Raw genomic sequence first — 22,765 nt, forward strand, 5'->3', positions numbered from 1 at the left:
ATACTATAAAAAAATTTTTATTTTTGAGAGAGAGAGAGATGCAAAGTATGAACGGGGGAGGGTAGAGAGAGGGAGATACAGAATCCAAAGCAGACGCCAGGCTCTGAGCTGTCAGCACAGAGCCCGATGTGGGGCTCGAACTCACAAACCACGGAATCGTGACCTAAGCAGAAGTCAGACGCTTAACCAACTGAGCCACCCAGGTGCCCCTAGAATATACTTCTCTTATGTACCACTTACAATTCCCTCTCTGTGACATTCATTTGACAACTTAATAGTACATATTTCTTTTTTTTTCTTTTTAAGTAAACTGTACCCTCAACAAGGGGTTCAAATTCACAATCCCAACATCAAGAGTTGCATGCTCTCCCAACTGAGCCCAGTTGGGAAAAAGAGAAAAAAAGAGAGTAGGGATGACAAAACAGGGCAGCAAAACTTGGGATGCTGGTCTCATCCATGATACCTGGAAGCCCCTGAGAGAGATCAGACGAATTACTTTAGGGAATACTGAAATGAAATTCTTGAACATACAGAATGTAGAATTCTTTTCCACTTTATTGGTCTCCTTAGGAATCAGGAGCGCAAAAAGGAACTGGATGGAAAGCAGATTGTGACTGCCAGAGCCTTGGGGGAGTGGCAAACACGGAGCACCTGCTTAACGGGTCCAAGGTCATGAAAAGGTTTGGAGAAAGCTAGCAATGGCCACACAGTGTTGTGAATGTACTTATTACCACTAAGCGGTACCCTTTTAAATGGTTAAAATGGTAAATTTGATGTTATATGCACTTTACCATAATCTAAAAAAGTAAAAATGAAAGAAAAAAAACCACTCATGAATGCCTCCTAAAGACCTGGAGCCATGGCAAACATATACTGGTTGCATTCAGTGTGCAGAGGGCCGGAAGTGTAAATCAGACTACATGACAACTTCAAGAGGGATCTCCAAATCGCTTCTATCAGAAAGCTCCTCTGTGGGAGTAAGACAATTGGCAGGCACTCAGCCACCACCCCACCAGGCCCTGCCCCCACAACCTTCAAGAAAGAAGCACTCAAATACCAACAAGACGTATTTCAAATAGTTTAATTTTAAAAATATTCTATTCAGTGCTAAAATATGTCTTCACTCACTGTTGCCCATTTCCATTTTCTTAAACTTTTTTGAACAAAAAATAAAATCACAAAGTTCAATTAAACATGCAGATTTCAAAGAAGAGGGAACTTTCTAGAAAGTCTGAGCTGAAGGAGTACTGTGGGGGATGGGTACTGTTGGCAGAACCTCAAATCCTTGCTGGGGCAGAGTCTGTGGCAAGAGGCAGGGGATGCTGGAATGAAACATACAGGTGAGACCAGGGAAAGCTGTGTGTGTATGTGTCTGCGTGTGTCTGCGTGTGTGTTGGGGAAAGGGGGTGGTTGCAGCAGGGGACAAAGGACTGTCAGAAGCTGGAGAGCCCATGAGAGGCAGGATAACCTCAGGAATGGGCACAAGTGTCAGGACAGAAATCTATACAGACTTTTCCACCCTCGTGCACAGCCTTCCCTTCCCTCCAAAGTCTCTACCAGGCCTTCTCCAACAGCAGCTTACAGGCCCCTAGCCTGATAGGAAAGTCCATGAATCTACAGTCTCCATTCAAGTTCAAGTAACCCTGGGCACTCTCTTCTCTAGAGGGTGCCTTCCACATCTCCTTCCACATCCTCCTGTAGAAGAGCCAGCGGCTCAGTCCAGAGGTTCTGGAGCAGAGACTGCTACCTGGAGGTGACAGATGAACCTTGGGATGGCTGACGCCCCAGCCTACTTGGGGTGCAAAAAGAACATGAGCGCTCCTCTTCTCAGGAGCAAGCAAACACAGGTGCCAGGGACGGGAAGATGATGCTATCACCCCAAGTCCTATGTCACCCTTCCAGCCCAGAAGGCTCCTATGTGCAAGCTCTGGAGCCCAGTGCTTGCCCTTACCCCAGCAACAAAGCACGGCCAGAACCAGAATGCAATAAATAGAGGCAGGGGGCCAGGAGGCGAAGGGCGCCAGGATGGTGCTAGCTTTCTGATGCTGTCTGCGGCACTGCGGGTTGGTCCACACAGAAGCGTTTCAGGGGTGGGGCACCTGAGTCTTCCTCTTCCTCAGCAATCTAGGAGCAGTCAGAGCATGAAATTATAGGACCGTCCCTCTGTACCAGAACCTCCCCATCCACCCTAATTACAGCCCAGAAGCCCACCCCCAACCTTCTTGCAGATAAACAAAGAAGGTAGGGGAAGGGTGTCTTCCCCTACCTTATAACCTGGAGACACCAGCTTCCCTTGCTGCCTCCCCACCCTGGCACATCTGATGCTGTCAGCTCCAGTTCGCATCAACAGAGTCCGGACTTGTTTTTAGAAATGGGGAAACCCAAAGTGGCTCCTTACCTGTGTCTCTAGTGGAACTGGTTCTTCCTTCGTGAGGGTGGGAGGTTCATCAGCAACTTCTGAGGCGGGCAGGGAGGGCTCTGAAAAAGCAGCAATGTCAGTATAACTGCAGGGCCTCCTGAGACAGGAGACTCCTGTGGAATCTCCCTCAAGCTGGGGGAGCTTCCCTAAGAGCTATGTGGAGGCACCTTGGGGAAGAGCAACACTGGCCAGAGAATCAATATATGTCATCAGAAGAAATTTACAGGATATAATGCAAAGAGCATAATCTCTGAAGTCAGAAGGAATGAAATTGGAGACATCCGGTTCCACCAGTTGCTAGCTATGTGATCTCAGACAAGCAGTTTACCCTTTCTAGGATTCTACTTTGTCATCTGTACATGGTAGAGATGACAGCTGCTATCTCATAGGGTCTTTGAGAAAATTATACCGAGTATCAAACATGAAAAGTGCCTTACACAGAGCCTGGCACTCAATTGTGTTGCTTGTTTTCTTCTTTCATTCTGTGAGAGGGGAAAACACAACCCTTCCCCAAAACAGCTCAAACATTGACAAATGGCTCAAGGCTGCCAGGTCCATCTTCTCTAACCTCTTCCTCTAAAGAACAGAAACATCAAGAGCACAAGCCCTTCCAAGATGCTCATCCTGGGCCAACTGCGACTCACCCTCGAGGATCTCCTGGCCCAGAGTAGGGGGCTGGGAGTCATCTGTGCGGAAGTCAGAGGTGTGTGCTGGGCTCAGGGACTCACTCTGCTGGGGGCTGGGGCTTGAGTTGGTGCTGCTGTCCACCTTGAGTTGATAGACGTCAGACACAGAACTCTGGTTGCTGTTTTCATCTGAAAACCAAACATGACAAAGGCAACAGGTGAGAGTAGTCATTTTTCTTGAGAGTAACGGTACAAGAGTCAAGAGCCTGGTGTCTCCTTAGACAGCCATGGGCACGACCAAACACAATGATCGCTGCTGCAGATGCCCCCAGAACCGAAGGCAAACAAACAAAGGTAGGGCAAATTATCCACAGTCTAAGAGAGTTCATTTAAACATTTTCTGTTTCACAACATATATTCTCAGCGCGAGATGCAGCTAAAATCTTTAAGTTCGTGCAACATTTACATTTCAGGAAGGTCAGGGTATACTTAGTAATCCCTTCTTTCTTACTCACCAAGTATAGTTTGGACCAGGTATTTTCTCACTGTCCAGTGGAAAGGAGTGATGTAGCTGTGCCTCTCAACCTTTCTCACAACACGAGAGGTGTAGAAAATGCTAAAATCTGCCTGGCATTCTCGGCTATCTCAAGGAGCGTGGTGGTATCTAGAGGCGGTCACTCGGGCCCTTCAGTGGCCGAGGCTCCACTTGGCCACCTCAAGGACCAAGAAATTCCCATCTGGCATAGTCTGTCTGAAGGCTTAAAATCACCACCTAAGTTAAAAACTAAGGAGTCAAAAGCTCCTTCCTTTCCCTCCCCTCCAGCAGCTGGTCACCAAATCTGGTCCAGCCTACCGCGCTGACATCAGTGGTGTTCATTCCTTCCTCTCCTGCCACCTTAGTTCAGGCCTCCTTCTCTCTGGCTTGGCCTCCTGCAACAGGCACCTGACTGCCCTTCCTTCAGTCTCCCGTACTCCAGCCCACACTTCACGCCGTTGCCAGAGAGATCCCTCTAAATCCTTCAGCGGTTCTCTGCTGCACAAAGGATACAATTCAAACTCCAGGGCTACCCTGGGCAGGCACAGATAGCCCTATCGCAACTTACAAAATCTTTTCTGACCTACAGGCTTACTGACGACTGTTCCTCCACACAGCAGGCTTCCACACTGCAGCGTCGGCTCCAGCGAAGCAGACTAACCTAAGGCCTGCTTCAAGCACAGGTGTCCGGTATGACCTGCTCTTTCTGGTCTTCCTGGAAAGTCCCGATACATCCACCAATCGGCTCGAGCACCACTTCCTCCGTGTCCCAGGTTCCTCTGGGTGACCACCCTATTATGCTCCTGTTGTACCCTGTGCACACCTACATTTACTATTTTACACACCAATTTCCATTGTGCTCTGTGCAAGCAGGCTCGGGGGCTTACTTGTCCTGTCCTTGGATCTCCAGTGCAGTACCCGGTACCTGGCACACGGCAGGAGTTCAGTAAATGTTCACTGAATGAAAGGGATGCGATGTAGGCCAGATTGAGGAAACGGAGCCTCGGATGTCTCCTAGAGCTTTGTGATTATTGGCCACCCCGCACATAACTAGAAAACTGTTCCCTCGTATTCTCCTTCCTCCACCATGCTCACTGACCTCGGGTGGCTGAGGGAGATGGGGAGAGGATCCCTGCACACTCCCAGGCTCGTTCCAAGCCCTTTCTAGTCTTTACTCCTACAAAGACCACGATCTTCTATGCTAAAACAGAAGCAACATTCTATTGTAAAAAGAATAAAGCTCTGTCACTTTTGAGCTTAGGCCAACACCTCTTCTCGGAGTATCGGCTTCCTTCAATAGGGATGATGATAACCGCTTACTTTAGGTCACAGGCCGAGGGGAAGAACAAAAATGAGAAGCTCAGTGCTTCTGAACAGCAGCCACCACACAGGTGTGAAGGCAGTACTGAGACCACAGTGCTGACACAGGCGGGACACTTACTGCAGGCTGGTTCCAGAGGCGGAACTTTGCTGACAGTGGATGGGAGAGGCCCTGGCTTTGGGTGGCCTGGTCTAAGGCACTGTCATCCTAAAACATACAGTCTAAAGAAAAGAGCTTCTCATCCAGAGAACCAGAACCTGACACGAAGCCTGTCACTTACTAGTTATGTACCTCGAGATATGGAACTTCATCTCTCTGAGCCTCGGTTTCCCTACATGGAAAATGAAGCTGCTATCATCTACTTTGCAGGGTTGCTGTGAGGCTTAAATTAAAAGACTTGATGTAAAGTGCCAGCAAGATACCAACAAAACAGCAGGCACTGAAGTGACACGCAAAGCTATTCTTCTCATTATTAATGGGTTCATCTAAGTGCTGCTTTTCCTGCAAGGAAGACATACGGATGCAACTCACCCTGGAATTCAAGAAGGAGAGAGGAATTGGCTGAAGCATCAGAGGGAAAGCCATTAGGTTCCCGGGCTGCTGAACTGTTCGATTTTGACTTTTCTTTCTAGAAAAGGAAAAAAAGAGGAATATGACACAGCCAAGTGGGAGACCCACAGAGAGGGAGAAGGGTGCTACTAAGACACCACAGAGGTCTGGATTATGACTGAACAGGAATAATGACAACAGTTTGAGAATCCAGGACCCAAGGAATAACAGAATCCTGGACAAGGTGTCCCCAAGTCTCAGTGTCTCTATGCTGTAAAACGGACCTTCCAGCACTAATATGACTCAAAAGTGAGAAACAGACACGTAGCCTTCCACTAGAGCTCCCTGCGGTTCTCTTCTGCTTCCTGCCCTGAGCGAATGGTCTATCCAACTTGTTCCCTGTGTGGATGGCCAGGAAATACAGAGTACTGATTTGAGAAGGATTCTTGTTTGGGTAGCACAGCAGGAAAAAGTGAAAGAATGGACAAAAAAAGGAGTCGCTTTATATGTAATGCAAGCAGTGACGGGACAAAGGGGCCCCTCTAGTACGATTCCTGACAATCAACCCATCCACTCAAAATGATCACCCCATGTCTACCTCTGCCTAGAACATCATTTCCTTCGAGCAGGATGCAGGTTACACACATGGGTGACCACAGTGCGGAGGTAAGCACCAGCTTGCAACACAGGAGCCCACAGGAAAGGAAATAATCCATGCGAACGTTTGCAAGTGAGAGCAGCCAAAGTTTAAATCTGGGTAATCTCAAATTTACTAATTTATACTTTTTATACAAGTCTATTTATTGCACATGCATTTAATATTTGGTAACAGCTCTCAATCCTCTCTCTGCAATGAGTCAACTGTACACACTCGTGCACGTCTTTCCCTTCATTTTTTCCACATGCAGACATAATTTTAAGGCAATTACACTTTACATTTCACCACATGAACTACAGAAACACAATTTTTACTAGCTGCATTATATTCCATAAACCATAATTCACTTAATCGCTTCCTACCTATTGGTAATTTTTTATAAATGTTTGTTTATTTTGAGAGAGAGAGAGAAACAGAGAGAGAGAGAGAGAGAGAGAGAGAGAGAGAGAGAGAGAATCCCAAGCAGGCTCCACGCTGTCAGCATGGAACCCGACTCAGGGCTTGATCTCACGAGCTGCAAAATCATGACCTGAGCTGAAATCAGGAGTCAAAATGCTTAACTGACTGAGCCACCCAGCTACCCCCTCACCTATTGGCCATTTAGCTTTAACTTATTTCGGGTTGTTTTGTTTTGTTTTGTTCAGTTTGTGTTTATTTAATGCCACTAGGAATAAAGCCACAATGCTCAACTTTCACTTCTTCTCTGGGTCATTTTATTTTGATAAATTCACACACAAAATATTCCTTCTAGATCAAAAAGTATAAACATATGATGTTTCTTGAAATACACTGTACCTCATGACTCTCTAAAAGGATCATTGCAATGTATTTGGTACAGATGCCAACATCTGGCTTCATCATTTTTTTCTGATCTCTCATTTGTTTTAATTTTAAGGATTCCGTGTTCTGTAAGATACGTATTCAGTTTGAAAATTCTGAAAATACAGAAAAAGGAAATCACCTGTACAACCAGACAACCTATCTATATATTTGTATGAAGATGGATCATGATATAATATTGCAACCTATTTCCCTCCGCCAATTATCTGTATTAAAAACATTTTCCAGGGCACATGGCTGGCTCAGTCAGTGGAGCGTGTGACTCTTGCTCTTAAGTTTCTAAGTTTGAGCCCCATGCTGAATGTAGAGAGGACTTAAAAATAAAATCGTTAAAGGGGCGCCTGGGTGGCGCAGTCGGTTAAGCGTCCGACTTCAGCCAGGTCACGATCTCGCGGTCCGTGAGTTCGAGCCCCGCGTCGGGCTCTGGGCTGATGGCTCAGAGCCTGGAGCCTGTTTCCGATTCTGTGTCTCCCTCTCTCTCTGCCCCTCCCCTGTTCATGCTCTGTCTCTCTCTATCCCAAAAATAAATAAACGTTGAAAAAAAAAATTTAAAAGACAGCTAAAAAATAATCCCACACAGGGGCACCTGTGTGGCTCAGTCGGTTGAGTGTCTGACTTTGGCTCAGGTCATGATCTCACAGTTGGTGAGTTTGAGCCCCGTTTCGGGTTCTGTGCTGATGGCTCAAAGCCTGGGGCCTGCTTTGGATTCTGTGTCTCCCTCTCTCTCTGCTCTTCCCCCACTCATGTTCTGTCTCTCTCTCCTTCAGAAATAAATAAACATTAAAAAAAATTCTTTTTTAAATCTCACATCTAGAAATTAAAAATCATTGTATTAAACTTTGGATTGGGGCGCCTGGGTGGCTCAGTCAGTTAAGGGTCCAACTTCGGTTCAGGTTGCGATCTCATGGTTTGTGAGTTTGAGCCCCACTTCAGGCTCTGTGCTGACAGCTCAGAACCTAGAGCGTGCTTCGGATTCTGTGTCTCCCTCTCTCTCTCTGCCCCTCTGCTGCTTGTGCTCTCCCTCAAAAATAAATAACCATTAAAAAAATAATCAAAATAAAACAAACTTTGGATTAAAGAGGGAAACTAAAGAGGAATTTATAAAAAACTTAAAACAATTACACTATCGATGACATTTTGATATGCATATATGTCAAAATTTGGGAGACAACTAATGTGAAAAAAAAATTTGTTTTCAGTAATCTCTATGCCCAAGGCGGGGCTCAAACTCACAAGATCAAGAGTCGCATGCTCCACCGACTGAGCCAGCTAGACATCCCTAAAGTGAAATGTATTTTTTTAAAAGAAAACAAAACTGGAAAAAAAGTGCTAAGTTTAATACAAGGAGCTAGAAAAAGTACAACAGAGTAAACCCAATAAAACATAAAAGGAAAGAACAATGGCAACAACTAACGAAATAGAGAACAAAGCAAACAAAAGGTGAACAAAAATTACTCGATTTTTTTGATAAAGATTTTAGGAGAGACAATAAACTCGATCATATTATGGAAATATGAATATTATGAATAACTACATACCAATACATTTGAAAACTCTGATCAGTGTTCTTCAGCAGGGGTGTTGCTGGCATTTGAACAGGGCCAATTTATTCTTTATTATACAAGACTGAGTCATGAACTGCCAAAAGGTTAGCATTACTGCCCAACAGGGAAGTGCCCTGCCTCATTTCTACGCACTTCTGGGGAAATGAAGAAAGGCGGAGGACCTAGCACTGCACTCTCCTAAAGAACCAATTTCCGGGAAATACATAAAATGCAAAATAAATGCCAAAAAAAGAGAAAATCTAAATCCACCAATCACCATTAAAGCCACCATAACAATCATCCCTCAACCAAAAGCCCAGAAAGTACTAAAAGTGAGTTCTACCAAACTTAATTTTGTTCTAGAAATCAAAAGAGAGGGGCAATTGCCTAATTTGTTTTAGGAGGCTAATGTAATCTTAATGCCATAACAAGGTAAGGATAATATATTAAAAGAAAATTATAGACCAATTTCACTTATGACCCAGATGCAAGTACCTCAAATGAAGTATCTTAAATGTGAATTGAACACCACCTTATATGTGGGGAAGCATATCCAAGTAGAATTTCTCTTTGGCATGTAAGAATGTAAAAGGGTCAACATCAGAAATTTTACTAATTCACCATACTAATACATTAAAGATTAGAGGAGGCAAATCACATGAACATTTCAATAAACTCAGGAAAAGCAGCTGGATCAAGTCTAACATCTATTCATAATTTTTAATAAATCTTAGAAACCTAAAAAGAGAAGGGAATATTTATTATTATTATCGTTAATATTTCAGAGGTAGCAAGAGAGGGGCTGAGAGGGAGAGAGAGAATCCCAAGCAGATTCCATGTTCAGCGCTGAGCCCGATGTGGACTTGATCCCGTGACCCTGGGATCATGACCTGAGCCAAAATCAAGAGTGGGATGCTCAACCAATCCAGGCACCCTGGGAAGTTTTATTTTGATAAAGGCTATCTTCCCAATAAACCTACAGCAAGAGAGAAAACTCGCCCTACTTAATATTAATAAATACTAAAAACTGATGGTAAACAAAAATCACTCCAGTTTAGGAGGAGATAAAATTACAACAAAACAGAATGGAGAGCTGAAAAACAGATCTAGATATGAATATGGCACACAACACAGATGACATCCCAAGTCAGCGGAGAAAGAATAGATTGTTAGTAAACAGTATTAGGTGAAAAAGCTCTCTGTATGAAGGAAAAATAAAATTAGATCCATATCTCCATAATTAAAAAACAACAATAGCCAAAAACCTAACAGGACCAACTCTTTTTTTTTTTTTAATTTTTTTTTTCAACGTTTTATTTATTTTTGGGACAGAGAGAGACAGAGCATGAACGGGGGAGGGGCAGAGAGAGAGGGAGACACAGAATCGGAAACAGGCTCCAGGCTCTGAGCCATCAGCCCAGAGCCCGACGCGGGGCTTGAACTCCCGGACCGCGAGATCGTGACCTGGCTGAAGTCGGACGCCTAACTGACTGCGCCACCCAGGCGCCCCCTAACAGGACCAACTCTTGATTTTGGCTCAGGTCACAATCTTTGAACTCTGAAATTCAGAGTTCATGAGTCTGAACTCTGTGTCAGGCTGTGCACTGACAGTGCGGAGCCTGCTTGTGATTCTCTCTCTCCCTCTCTCTCTCTGCCCCTCCCTGGCTCACACTGTCTCTGTCTCTCTCAAAATAAATAAATAAACCTAAGAAAAAACCAAAACCTAACAGAAGATGGAGATGTTCTTTATGACCATGCAGTGGAGAATAATTTTCAAACAAGATTCAAAAAGCAAAACACATATGAAAAAATTGGTTTGACACAAAATTAAAGGACATTATTGACAAAGTTCTCAGACAGGTGACATGTCAGACAGATGCCTGCAGTGTACAAAAGTGGCCAGAGTTTTCTGTAGCTACGGTATCAATGAATCCATGCAAATCAGAAAAGACAGGAAACCCAATACAAAAAATGCAAAAGAAATCAGAGAAGAGGTATTTAAATGGATAAAAGGAAGTATGAATGGAAACCTGAAGAGAGACAATTATCAACCTCCTGAGTAATCAGAGAAATGCAAAATAAACAAAGAGCTTGAAGACTGGCAGGACTGGTTATATCAAATGCCATGAAGTTGTGGCAGTGTGAGCCCCCGGGTACCCCTGGGGAAGTGTACTAACTACGCTGGTGCAGCCCTTCTCAGGAGAGACTGGGCAGCAGTCAGTAAAAACAATTCGTGTGCACGCCCCGGGACAGCAATCCCACTCCTGGGCATCTAACCCACGAGTCCTCCAGAAGAATGGGACGGTTTAGGGGATGTCATCTGTGCTACCAAAAAGCTAGAGCTTTTGGTAGAAAGTACAGAAACAGACCCATATGTGGACACTTGAAATACGACAAAGGTGGCTCTACAGAGCAGGAGGAAAAGAACAATCTTTTCAATAACTGGCGCTGGGACAAATGCACATCCACGTGGAAAAAAATGAAATCAGGCCCTTACTTCAAAATACACAGAAATCAGTGCCAGGTGTGTTATAAATGGGAACTGAATAATGAACTTTTAGAAGACTATACGGAGATGATCTTTGTGGCCTCAAAGAAGGAAAAGGTAATTATTAAAAAAAAGATTAATTAATTTGTCTACACTAAAATTCAAAACTTTCAGGGGCCTGGCTGGCTCAGTCAGGATAGCATGTGACTCTTCATCTCAGGGTAGTGAGTTCAAGCCCCACCGTGGGTGTAGAGATTACTTAAACATAACACCTTTAAAAAAAAATTTTTTTTTTAAAGTTATGTACTCAAGGCAGCCTAAAGAGAGTGCAAAGACAAGCCATGGAATGGAAAAAGGTATGAAGAGTATACAATCGATGAAGGCTTGTGTCCAGAATATAGAAAATTCCTGTAAGTCACAAGAAAAAAAACAATCAAAGAGACTTAAAGAGCCACTTTCTGAAACAGGAAATCCAAAAGGTTCAGTCCTAAACATTAAAAACATGTTCAAACTCATTAGTTATTACATAAGTAGTCACCAAACTAAAATCACAACTTATCTTTACATATAAGTAACAATACCAACTGTTGAGGATTTGGTGCAATGAGAACTCTATTCCTGGTGGGAATGTAAATTGGTACAACCACTCTGAGAAACAGTTTAGCATTAGCTACTCTAGGTCAACATATGTACACTCTAAGACCCAGCAATTCCACTCATAAGAATATCTCCTAGGAAAACCCATGCACAGGCTGACCCATATACTGAGTAAGAATGTTCACAGGAGCATTGTTTCTATTACCCTAAATGGGGAACAACCCAAAAAGCCATCTACAGGAGGATCAGAGAGGTAAATCAGGGCACGAGGCCTATGATAAAATTCCAAACAGCAATGAAAAGGGACAAATGCTCCAAAGATAACATGGGTGAATGTTACCAACCTAACGCCGAGCACAAAAAGCAAGACACAGGAAAACAGATACTTCATGATGCTGTTTATATAAACTTAAAAATGTTTACAAAGGACTAGAGAAGTGGTAAGAAAAGCAAAAGTAGGAAAGAGAATTCTAGCGGGGGAGGGGACACCATCAAGAGTCAAACACAGGCCTCTGGGGAAGTTGGCAATGCTCTGTTTGTTGACCTGGGTGGTTTTTACAAGGGTACTAGTTTTATGTTTTTTCATCATACTGACCGTACATTTATGTTTTATACACTGTCTGTATGTGTTTGACATTTGAGCTTTTTAAAAACAATTAGAGAAGAAAAGTTGGAGACAATCTACATGTTTGTCACTCAGGGAAAGTAGATAAATGTGGTCATTGCATGTAAGAAAATACAATGCAAGATTCGAAGTTAATAATTCTATTCACAGCTACAGAAAGCACAGTGCTCTATAAATTTTAAAATATGAACATGATACAATGCTGTGTATTTTTCAAGAATACACAGCTATCCACATAAACCCATGGAAGAGGAATTTAAAAAGTATATATATATATATTTAAAACACATATAATGTACTATAACGGACAGCTATTTGGCTAAGAGCAAGAGTCAGCAAACTTCTTACAAGGCCGTGTAAGAAATATTTTAGACTTCGCAGGCTTTTAGGTCTTATGGCAATTACTCAACTCTGCCATTTGAACTCAAAAGCGGCCACAGACAATAAGGAAATCAATAGACATGGCTGTGTACTAATTAAACTATACTATCACAGGGAGCAGGCTGAGGGTGTGGTTCATCGAGTCTTGAAAAAGAGGAATGGGTTAAGGAAAGGAAATAAAAGGGGGTAAAGAGAGACTTTCCATGGATCAACCACAGAGGGTGACCCTGACGTACCTGCAGCTCAATTCTGGGGAAATAAATTCCTTTATAATTAAGAGACAATCAAGGAAAGAAAAGAAGGAAGTAAATGGTACCTTTTTGTTGTTTTGATTTTCTTCCACACTTACCTCCTTGCTGTCTGTTACAGGAACCCATTTAAATATCCTAAGGGATGTGTCACCCACAGTCACCCACTTTTTCTCCCTGAAAGAAAGACACTTCTTAAAACCGATAAATAATGAAACAGATTTTCTGTTCATAATGTGATTTTATACTTCTCAGCAACTTATTCCTTCAATCTTTTACAAATAACTTTTTTTAATGTTTATTTAATTTTGAGGGGGGGTGGATCTGAAGCAGGCTCCACGCTGACAGCAGAGCATGACAAAGAGCTCAAACTCACCAACCGGGATATCAGAACCTCAGCCTAAGTCAGACGCTTAACTGACTGAGCCACCCAGATGCCCTCCCACCAATTTTTAAATTTATTTTAGTAACCTCTGCACCCAACATGGGGCTCAAACTCATGACCCTGACATCAAGAGTCACATGCTCTTCCAACTGAGCCAGCCAGGCACCCCAAATTCCTTCAATCTTAAATGCCTTCCAAACTTCCTCTCCATCAAATTATACTTTACCTTTTGATGCAAAATCAACCCTTCCAAAAAGACATCTCTATCAAATTCCTTTGGGTCCAAACCCTCTACTTGCCTTTCCTCATGTGCAGTGTACCAAAGCCCTTCTTACCTCACTGACTACACCAAGTACTGGCACATTTTCACACTCTGGTATCTACCTGGCATTACTTCTTTATTTTCCAAAAATTAATTCAATTCCACTGATGTTTACAAAGCCCTATTATACAAGACCCTGCAGAAGACAAAGGATGTGTTAAGATATGGTCCTGACCTCGGGAGCACAAAGAAATAAAAAGTCAACTAAGGAAATCAGTGTAACACATGAAGGTGATAAGGAAGTTGAGAAGGCTGCAAGACGGTTAAGATGAGGACATCCCCTGGCAAGGAGAACTCCTAGGACCCCTGTGGAACTCTAGGTTGAAACACAATTCTGTTTAAAAATAATCACAGGAACAGAACAGGATGCTTCCAAGTCTTACACTGGTTTCTGAAAGAGGTGAAGACTAAGCCACAAAAAGACTGCTTTAAGGTTTTATCTTACAAAGGAAGTTACTTAAAAAATGAGCAGTTTTCCCCCCATTCTTGAATAAGGACGAGATTATGGACAAGCAGAGTTGGGGAGCCTGAAGTATGACTTCTGAAAATTTCAAGTCCAAATGTGAGGTTACAAAAAAAGCAAAAAAAGTAACTGTTGTTTCTGCTGATATTGAGAATGCTGTTCAGCAAATAGAAGAATGAACTACATACTTAAGACATTGAAATTAATTCCTATACAGAGCACTCCACTTTCTCATTTATTCAATAAATATTTGCTACACATGACTCTGTGCTAGACCCTGGGCACACGGGGAGCAAGATATACGGTCCCTAGCCTCACAGAGCCTCCATTTCAATTGGAAACAGACACCAAACAACTCATTTCACAGTCGCTTAATCATTAGGCTTAACCACATCAAATTTCCACTTGTGTTAAGTTGAAAAGTCAAATATAGGAAATATCTTACAATTCAACCTAATACAATTGAGGAAAGTACTATGAGAGGGACCTGATTTAGACTGGGGATTTTGAAAGGTGTCCCTTGAGAAAGCAATTTAAAAAACATTTTTTTTAATGTTTATTTTTGAAAGAGAGACAGAGTGTGAGTTGGGGAGGGGCAGAGAGAGGGAGAAACACAGAATCCAAAGAGGGCTCTAGGCTCTGAGCCGTCAGCACAGAGCCTGACAAGGGGCTTGAACCCATGAGCCATGAGATCATGACCTAAGCCGAAGTCAGATGCTTAACTGACTGAGCCACCCAGGTGCCCCGAGAAAGCAATTTTTTTTTTAATTTTTTTTTCAACGTTTATTTATTTTTGGGACAGAGAGAGACAGAGCATGAACGGGGGAGGGGCAGAGAGAGAGGGAGACACAGAAACGGAAACAGGCTCCAGGCTCTGAGCCATCAGCCCAGAGCCCGACGCCGGGCTCGAACTCACGGACCGCGAGATCGTGACCTGGCTGAAGTCGGACGCCCAACCGACTGCGCCACCCAGGCGCCTCGAGAAAGCAATTTTTGAGCAGATCTAGTAGTTAACTAGGCAAGGAGGAAGAGAGGGTAGAGAAGGATGCCTGGCAGGACATGGCTCCAGCTGAAAGATGGCCATCAACCCCCAGGAAAAGAGGGCAGTTTGAACCAGGTGGGTAAGGTAGGAAGGATCATCTTTGATCTTTGGTCTTTAACCTAAGAGCGAGAAGGGTTCACTGAAGCGTTGTTTCTTTTTTTTTTTTTTTTTTCAACGTTTATTTATTTTTGGGACAGAGAGAGACAGAGCATGAACGGGGGAGGGGCAGAGAGAGAGGGAGACACAGAATCGGAAACAGGCTCCAGGCTCCGAGCCATCAGCCCAGAGCCTGACGCGGGGCTCGAACTCACGGACCGCGAGATCGTGACCTGGCTGAAGTCGGACGCTTAACCGACTGCGCCACCCAGGCGCCCCTGAAGCGTTGTTTCTTAAGCGGGGGACTGCTATGATAATATTTACACTGGAAAGAAAGTGAAATCACTCTGACTGCAATGTGATGAATGGACTGAGTAATGAGGAAGAGTTGAAGCAAGGAGACCATAGAAGCTAAGAGTTCCAGGTGAGAGGATGGTCATCTGGCCTAAGCTGCAGGTAGGAACAGAAACAGCCAGAAGACAAAGATGTGCCGATTCTTAGGTTTCACCAAAAAACCCTAGGATTAGATTTGGAGGGGAAAATAAATCATTGTTTAGTATGTATGAGTCCCAACTACAATAAAGACTTTACATATAAAGAGATAAGGAACTTAAACTTGAGTAGAAATGAATAAACACGCAAAAGAAAAAAAAATTCCAAGGTAACAACGCCTCTAAAAGGGGGTGGAGGACGAAGGGCTGGAAGTCTCCCGCTGAGGGAGTTAACCCCTACTTGGGCTTTAAAAGTATTACTAGTCGTCAGCTAGAGAAAAGGGCTCATGAACTTGGTGCAACAGTTGTCTGTTAAAGTTTAATGTGAAAATACATCAAAGTTCCTAATACAAAATAGGCGGTTTGGGGTGCTTGAGTGCTCGGTTGAGCCACCGACTGTTGATTTCGGATCAGATCATGATCCCCCTGTCTGGCTCTGCGCTGAGTGTGGAGACTGCTTGGGATTCTGTCTACCCCTCTGTCCTTCTCCCCCACTGGCTAGCTCTCTCTAAAAAACAAAAACAAAAACAAAAACAAAATAGGCGGTCAACCGGCCCTGCAATGAACATTACACCAGCCGTTTCCAAATAAGGGTGGGGTCTCAACTGCTTAACCAACAGCTGGCAGCACGAAGAAAAAAACGCCTACCCAGTTGGCTGCGTGTGGACCGGTATCAGGAGAAAGAGAGGGAGTTTGATTCCGATGACCTCGCCTGTTCTCGTGACAGGTAGGTTCAGCGTGAGCTCTCACCAAACTTACAGCGAGTTACTACGTAGAGCGCTCGGTCTGGCCGGCGGGGACCCCCCAGGGAATGTTAGAGATATTATTTGGGGCAGTTAAGAACTCAAAAGGCTCCTGAAGCAGGCGGGCGCAGATACAGAACCGCGGAGCCCGGCGTCCAAAAGCGATCCCGCGGCCCCAGCGCGGCCGGAAGTCGGCAGACCCTCTGGGAGACGCGCGACCCTTGGGCAGGTGGGCGGGCCCCGCGAGCCGGGCGACCCGCTGATTGGTGGCAGCCGCGCGCCCTCTGACCTCACGCCGACGCGAGCTGCACCCTCCTCCCGCCTTCTCCCGCTCCCCCCTCCCCCCAAGCGCCTGCCGGTCGGCTCCCACCCTGCCAGCTAGTACCGCGCTCCTCTGGGCCAGGGCCGGCGACTACCACCGGCACTCTCTGCCCCAGCCCCTCACCATTTCCGCACTTTCTCGATGGCCGCCATCACCTTCTTGATGTCGTCCTTGGCCCGACTGCGGGTCTCGGCCCGGACCGACCGGCCCGACATGGCGGCAGCGGGAGCGGCGGGGGCTGGGGCACTGCTCCCAAGACACGGGGAATCGCGCGCCTCACGCGCCGCCGCCCGCCCGCCGCAGCAGCGTCACAGCGGCAGTCTCCCCCTCCGTGCGCGCGTGCGCGAGGAAGCGCGCGCACCCACCCGCCTCTTGGGGCTCAAGGCCTCAGCGCGCCTGCGCGCCCCGCCCCGGGCGTCCCTCCCTAGGCGCCCCGGGAGTCCCCTCGGCCCCCACGCAGGCCGGGGTGCGCGGCGGCCAGGCGGCACGTGCTGTTGGCAAGGCGAGGTGCGAGGCGCTACCGGTGGGGTCCCTGGCTCTCAAGTGGCTTGGATGTCGGCACCTTTGTCCTCTGGCCCGGGTTGCTGCCATTACCTATGCTTTATAAACTTGACCCTGACGGGTGCGGGGTCCTGTTACCTCTCCAGTGCCCTCGCTTTCCAGTTATACTGCGGTGCTCTAACCACAGAATTTCACACCTTTCTTCAGGATGCCTTCTGACTTTTGCACACACCTGTTCCCTACTTGGAAGTTTCTCATTGCTTTACCTGATTAACTGACTACTTGTTTAACCTCCAGCTCAAACTCAGGGAAACCTTCCCCAATATTCTCGGGTTTCACCTAGCATGCCACATCACTGCCTTATTTAATTCTGCAATCATTAACTGAATGGTGCCTGCCTTGTACAGGGCTCTGTGCTCAATGCAGAGAACGAAAATCTGGGGTTTTGCCTTCAAAGAGCTTCCAGTTTAGAAAAACCCATAGACCAGAAAGCAGTCATTTCAAATGTCATTTTATAAATGATAGGCTTAAGGAAGTTCAAGATGCTATAACAGCCCTAATCTACAGGAAGGGTGTCCAGAGGCTTCTGGGAAAATATAACCCTGAAGCTGACCTCTGAAAATAGGGTACATGCAATTGCTCCGAGGCCTGTGTCCACAGACATTGTAGAACATGTTCAATAAGTGTTCGGGTGAATGTTTAGTTTTGAGTATAGCTCCCTTGCTCTCCCTACCCCACCCCCAACAGGCATTTATTGATGCCTGCAGTATTAATGGGAGGGTCCTATAGTAGCTGCCTCAGGAGACATGAAGGAAGCAGGTGACAGTTTGCGTTGATTGGTTGGTAATGGCTACTTCTCTCACCGCTAAAGAAACTTCCTTCTGTGTGCCCCAGAGAAATGCCTCGCTAACTCTGAACTTGACACAGCCTATGTTCAGCCTTTCATGATCAACTAACGTCATGGCTTGATAAGCATATGCTGTCTTGCTAATGAGAAGCCCACGAATAACGGCTGCCTGACTGAGGAGTGGAAGAGCTAAAGCAGCATGTGAAGGGAAGGGATGATTCTAGAACTAGTGGAATGAAAGGTGGCACATCTGTTTCTCAAGCCCAAATGATCCAAAATAATTCAATGTAAGTGCTGCCTGAGCACCTGTTATATGCCCTATGGCATATAGGACACTGTGATGCCAAGATGAGTAAGACACACTCCCTGCCCTTGAGGTGAGGATAAGGAAAGCGGTAAGAAAATAAAACAAGGCAGAGCATGGCAAGTGCCGTGAAAGAGGCCAGCTCCCTAGAATTCTCCAATCCCGTTCGGAGGTCCCCCTGGTCTAAACACAACTCCTGACAGTCATGTCTGACTTCTCTCTCACCCTTGTCCAAGTCCTGGCCAGTCTTCCAGCTGACGTTTCTCACCTATTGCTTCTCTCCACTCCAAGGCTGCTACTCCTTCTAGCAGCTCTAGCCTTCTGTGCCCATCTCTCCTCCAGCCCGCCCTGCCAGTCAGCCACCTTCCTCAGGCCATCCCCTGCTCTGAAGACCCAGTGAGCTCCCTTTTCCTGCCCACATTTGTGCCCCTAGCCCTACATTCCTCCACCTCATCTCCACTGGGACTCTTCCTGCATAAGAGAGTGATTAAAGTGAGTACCTACCAACTACTCCCCACAGGCCACACAAATGCCCTCTGTTGACATCCTTTTCTAAAAAAAAAAAAAAAAAGAAAATCACACATTGACATTTTTTAGGTGCAAGCCCTGTGCCAGCTGCTGAGGAGGATGCAGAGATGAGTCAGCCCAGCCCAGACCTCTGCCTTGGGCAACTTGCATTCAAGACAGTGACTTCCTCTCTCAGAGTAAAAGCCACTATGGTGGCCTGCAATGCCCCATCTGTCCCCAGACCTCCTCCCACTAACTCTCTGACTTCCTCTCCTATAACTCTACCCTTTGCTGTCTCTGCTCCAACGACACTGGCCTTCTTTGCTCATCTGAAAACATCCAGCAAAGTTCCTGCCTCAGGGCCTTTGCACTGAAGGTCCCTTTACCTGAAACACCCATACCATATATATTTCATGGCTCATTCTCCCACATCCTTCAGTTCTTTACTCAAATGTTATCTTCCCAATGCAGCCTTTCTTAGCCACCTGTGGAAAACTGCAGTATCCATCCCCCTGGCACACTCTGTATCCCCCTTCCACGATTGATTTTTCTCCAGAGCATGCATCACCACCTGAAACACTATTTTACTTGTCTATCTTGCTTATTATCTATCCTTCCTTTCAGTAGTTCTGTGAAGGTAGCAACATGGTCTGTTTTGTTATGTTCACTGATTACCCCTAGTAGCATCTAAAACAAGAGACTGAGGGCACTTGGCTGACTCAGTCGGTACGGCATGCGAGTCTTGATCTTGGGTCATGAGTTCGAGCCCCATGTTGGGTGTAGAGATTACTTAAAAATAAAATCTTTTTTTTTTATTTTTTTTTTAACGTTTATTTATTTTTGAGACAGAGACAGAGCATGAACAGAGGGTCAGAGAGAGGGAGACACAGAATCCGAAACAGGCTCCAGGCTCCGAGCTGTCAGCACAGAGCCCGATGCGGGGCTCGAACTCATGGGCCGTGAGATTGTGACCTGAGCCGAAGTTGGCCGCTCAACCAACTGAGCCACCCAGGTGCCCCTAAAATCTTTTTTTTTTTTTTAATAATAAAATAAAATGAAACAGAGCCTGGGACTCAGTAGGTGCTCATTACATATTTGTTGAATGAATACCCCACCTCAATGCATCCTCTTCATGAAGCCTTCCCCAGGTCACTCTGAGTAGGAGGAAGGATGCTTCCCTTCCCTGAATCCCCACAGGACCCTGAATACAGTCTGCATTACACTCAGCAGCAGGGATTTCCAGGACAGGCAAGAGAAGCCACCCTGAGGACCACAGGACACTGTGTGTACGTCATCCCTCATATATTCTCAAAGATCCTATGCTTAACCATAATTTGAAGTTCTTGTTCATTTGGTCTTTATTTACTTTTTAAACACTTATTCATTTTTGAGAGACAGGGAGCAAGAGAAAGAGAGAGAGCAGGCGAGGGGCAGAGAGAGAGAGGCAGACACAGAATCCGAAGCAGGCTCCAGGCTCTGAGCTGTCAGCACAGTCTGACACGGGACTCGAACTCATGAACCGTGAGATCATGACCTGAACCGAAGTCAGATGCTTAGCTGACTGAGCCACCCAGGTGCCCCTCATTTGCTCTTTATTATCTGCTATCCCCTGGAGCATCAGCCCTGTGAGGGTGGGGACCCCGTGCTCAAGTCCACCATCACATCCCTAATGCCTAGCACGACACTTACGACAGGAGAGGTACTTACTAAAGAGTGATGGAGAATGAATGAATGAATGAATGAATGAATGAATGAATGAATGCATGCCATTCTTTCCCAGCAGACTCTCTTCAGGGCCCACCATCCACCATGTTCTCCCTCTCTGCCCTGTCCACGTGACCTGTAGAGCACCCCACTTTCCCTGTCAGAGTGACATAGCCCCACCGCAGCACTCCGGCTCCCTCAATCAGCACACGTACCTACGGCCCAGCACACTTACGACGACTGTGGCTCTTCTAAAATCCTTTCTGTGGCTCCCCATTGCCTCAGTGCAAACTTACACTGTGGCATTACTCAGGTCCCCTGATATGACCTTGGTCACAGGGAAACAAGAATGCTAGGAGAGAGAAGCTGGGGTCAGAATCCCAGCTCAGCCACACACTTGTGTCATGGCTTTGCCATAGTCACCTAACCACTCTGAATCCCAGTTTCGTCTGGGTTTTTGTTTTACTTTTCTGTGAAGTGAGTTCGCTAACGACGGCTCTGTACCTCACAGGGTTGTACTGAGGATCTGGTGAGGTGGGAGAGTGGATGAACTTGGGAAAGTACAAAGTGCCTTGCAGGCAGAAATGCTTTTCAGTTTCCAGTGCCACTGCTCTGCCTGTACTTAGTTCCAGCTAAACAAGACGTGTTCCCCGTTCCCTGCACAGACATCGCACATTCCCAGCTCTGTGCGATGACTCACACTGCCTCTCCCCTGAGCAAGGCCGCTCTCTCTCTCTCTCTCTCTCTCTCTCTGAACCTGCTTACCGCCCTCCTTTTGAAATGCCCACCTCTTAAGACTCACCTCCTCCACTGTGGTCCTCGAAGCATGTAATCCCACCCTTGCTCGGACCCCCAGGGCACTGGGTTCACCTCTGTCGGCCCCCTCCTTTTATTTTACCTTCTGGAAAGCTGAGATCCTCACCAGGCTGCTTCAGTGGAGGACAGGGCCTGAGGAACCTGGTGATGCCCATGGTTCCAGGCTAGAACCCTGAGTGCCCATCTCCCATGCTGGTATCTGCGAGAACCTGTTTGAAGACGGGCCTCGAGGAGGAAGAGCCTGAACTATGCTGGAGTTCTTCTTCCTTCCCTCCATCTTGGGTTGTGTTACAAGCCCTGTTGAGAGAGAAGACAGAGGACCAGGATCAGGGTGGTCTTTCTGTGAAAGGCACTTTGCAGCTGTACTCCCCTACAAGGCCACAGAGGCCCAAGAACCAGTCCTGAGGCATAAGGGAAACCTACGAGTGTTTGTGAAGGACTCCCCATGCCTTTGTAAGCTGGGACAGTGAACTGGAATTCCTTGAGAGGTTGTATGGGCTAAACATGGAAGGTTCAAGAAGGACTTTAAAATATTCACAGGCGGTGGGTCCCTCATGCATTGCTAGTGAGCAGTGCCAGGAAGTGAGAAACAAGAGTACAGCCAGCAGTGAGGAGCTTCGCACCGTGGGAGCGCCCTTCTTTCTCTCTCCCGGCCATCCTGGTGGCGGCTCTGGGTTGGGGCCGGCCGCACCTAAGGCAGGAAGCCGGTGGCTGCAAAGGAGATGAAAAAGTCGCTGGAGTCAATCAGCTCTAGGCTCCAGCTTGTTATGGAAAGTGGAATGTACTTGCCAGGGTACGAGCTGACTGAAAATGATCAGACGTGGCGAAGTGGAACTGGTCACCCTCGCCAACAACTGCCCAGCCTTGAGGAAACCTGAAAGAGAACACTGTGCCATGTTGCCCAAAACGACGGCGGCAACAATGCTGAGCTGGGCACGGCTTGTGGGAGATACGAGAGTTTGAACGCTGGCTATCACTGATCCAGGTGATTCTGACATCATTAGAAGCATGCCAGAAGAGACTGGTGAAAAGTCAATCACACAAAATTTCTCTTTAATAAAACTGGCCAGGGCGCCTGGGTGGCTCAGTGGTTACGCGCCTCTTGGTTTTGGCTCAGGTCACGATCTGGCGGTTTGTGGGCTTGAGCCCCACGTCAGGCTCTGCGTCGACACTGCAGAGCCTGCTTGGGATTTTCTCTCGCCCTCTCTGCCCCTTCCCTGCTTGTGTGTATGCATGTGAGCTCTCTCTCTCTCTCTCTCAAAATAAACAGATATTAAAAAAAAAAAAAAAACTGGCCAGAGCCCATTAAAAAAAAAAAAAAAAACAGAAAAGAAATACAGCCAGTGAGGGCTAGACAGAGGCAGAGAGGGTCCAGTGCTGCCCCCAACTGT

General features: G+C 46.1%; 1 protein-coding gene and 1 pseudogene across 2 annotated transcripts; one reads left to right on the forward strand and one right to left on the reverse strand.

The window, feature by feature from the left end:
* Nucleotides 1–1,064: 1,064 nt before the first annotated feature.
* BCL7B (BAF chromatin remodeling complex subunit BCL7B) lies at nucleotides 1,065–17,024 on the reverse strand. 2 transcript variants are annotated; one of them, XM_040456127.1, is made up of 6 exons: nucleotides 16,819–17,024; nucleotides 12,933–13,008; nucleotides 5,433–5,529; nucleotides 3,064–3,234; nucleotides 2,399–2,478; nucleotides 1,065–2,124 (listed from the first exon to the last, which is right to left on the reverse strand). In XM_040456127.1, the coding sequence occupies exons 1-6, from the start codon at nucleotides 16,908–16,910 to the stop codon at nucleotides 2,032–2,034; spliced, it is 609 nt and encodes a 202-aa protein (XP_040312061.1). In that variant the 5' UTR covers nucleotides 16,911–17,024; the 3' UTR covers nucleotides 1,065–2,031. The 2 variants fall into 2 exon arrangements, with proteins under 2 accessions (XP_040312061.1, XP_040312062.1); XM_040456128.1 differs by having other exon boundaries at nucleotides 12,933–13,025; nucleotides 16,819–17,001.
* On the forward strand, nucleotides 16,909–22,490 carry LOC121017451 (uncharacterized; annotated as a pseudogene).
* Nucleotides 22,491–22,765: the final 275 nt, after the last annotated feature.

Source organism: Herpailurus yagouaroundi, unplaced genomic scaffold, assembly GCF_014898765.1.
Source record: "Herpailurus yagouaroundi ecotype Mexico unplaced genomic scaffold, PumYag 216, whole genome shotgun sequence".
NCBI classification, from domain to species: Eukaryota; Metazoa; Chordata; class Mammalia; order Carnivora; family Felidae; genus Herpailurus; species Herpailurus yagouaroundi.

Coding starts and splice junctions, on each gene's coding strand:
- BCL7B (XM_040456127.1), bottom strand. CDS start 16,910: ATGTCGGGCCGGTCGGTCCGGGCCGAGACCCGCAGTCGGGCCAAGGAC. Junction 5,530..12,932: donor CTGTAACAGACAGCAAGGAG/GTAAGTGTGGAA, acceptor TTCCTTTTCTAG/AAAGAAAAGTCAAAATCGAA. Junction 2,125..2,398: donor CAGTTCCACTAGAGACACAG/GTAAGGAGCCAC, acceptor GACTGCTCCTAG/ATTGCTGAGGAAGAGGAAGA.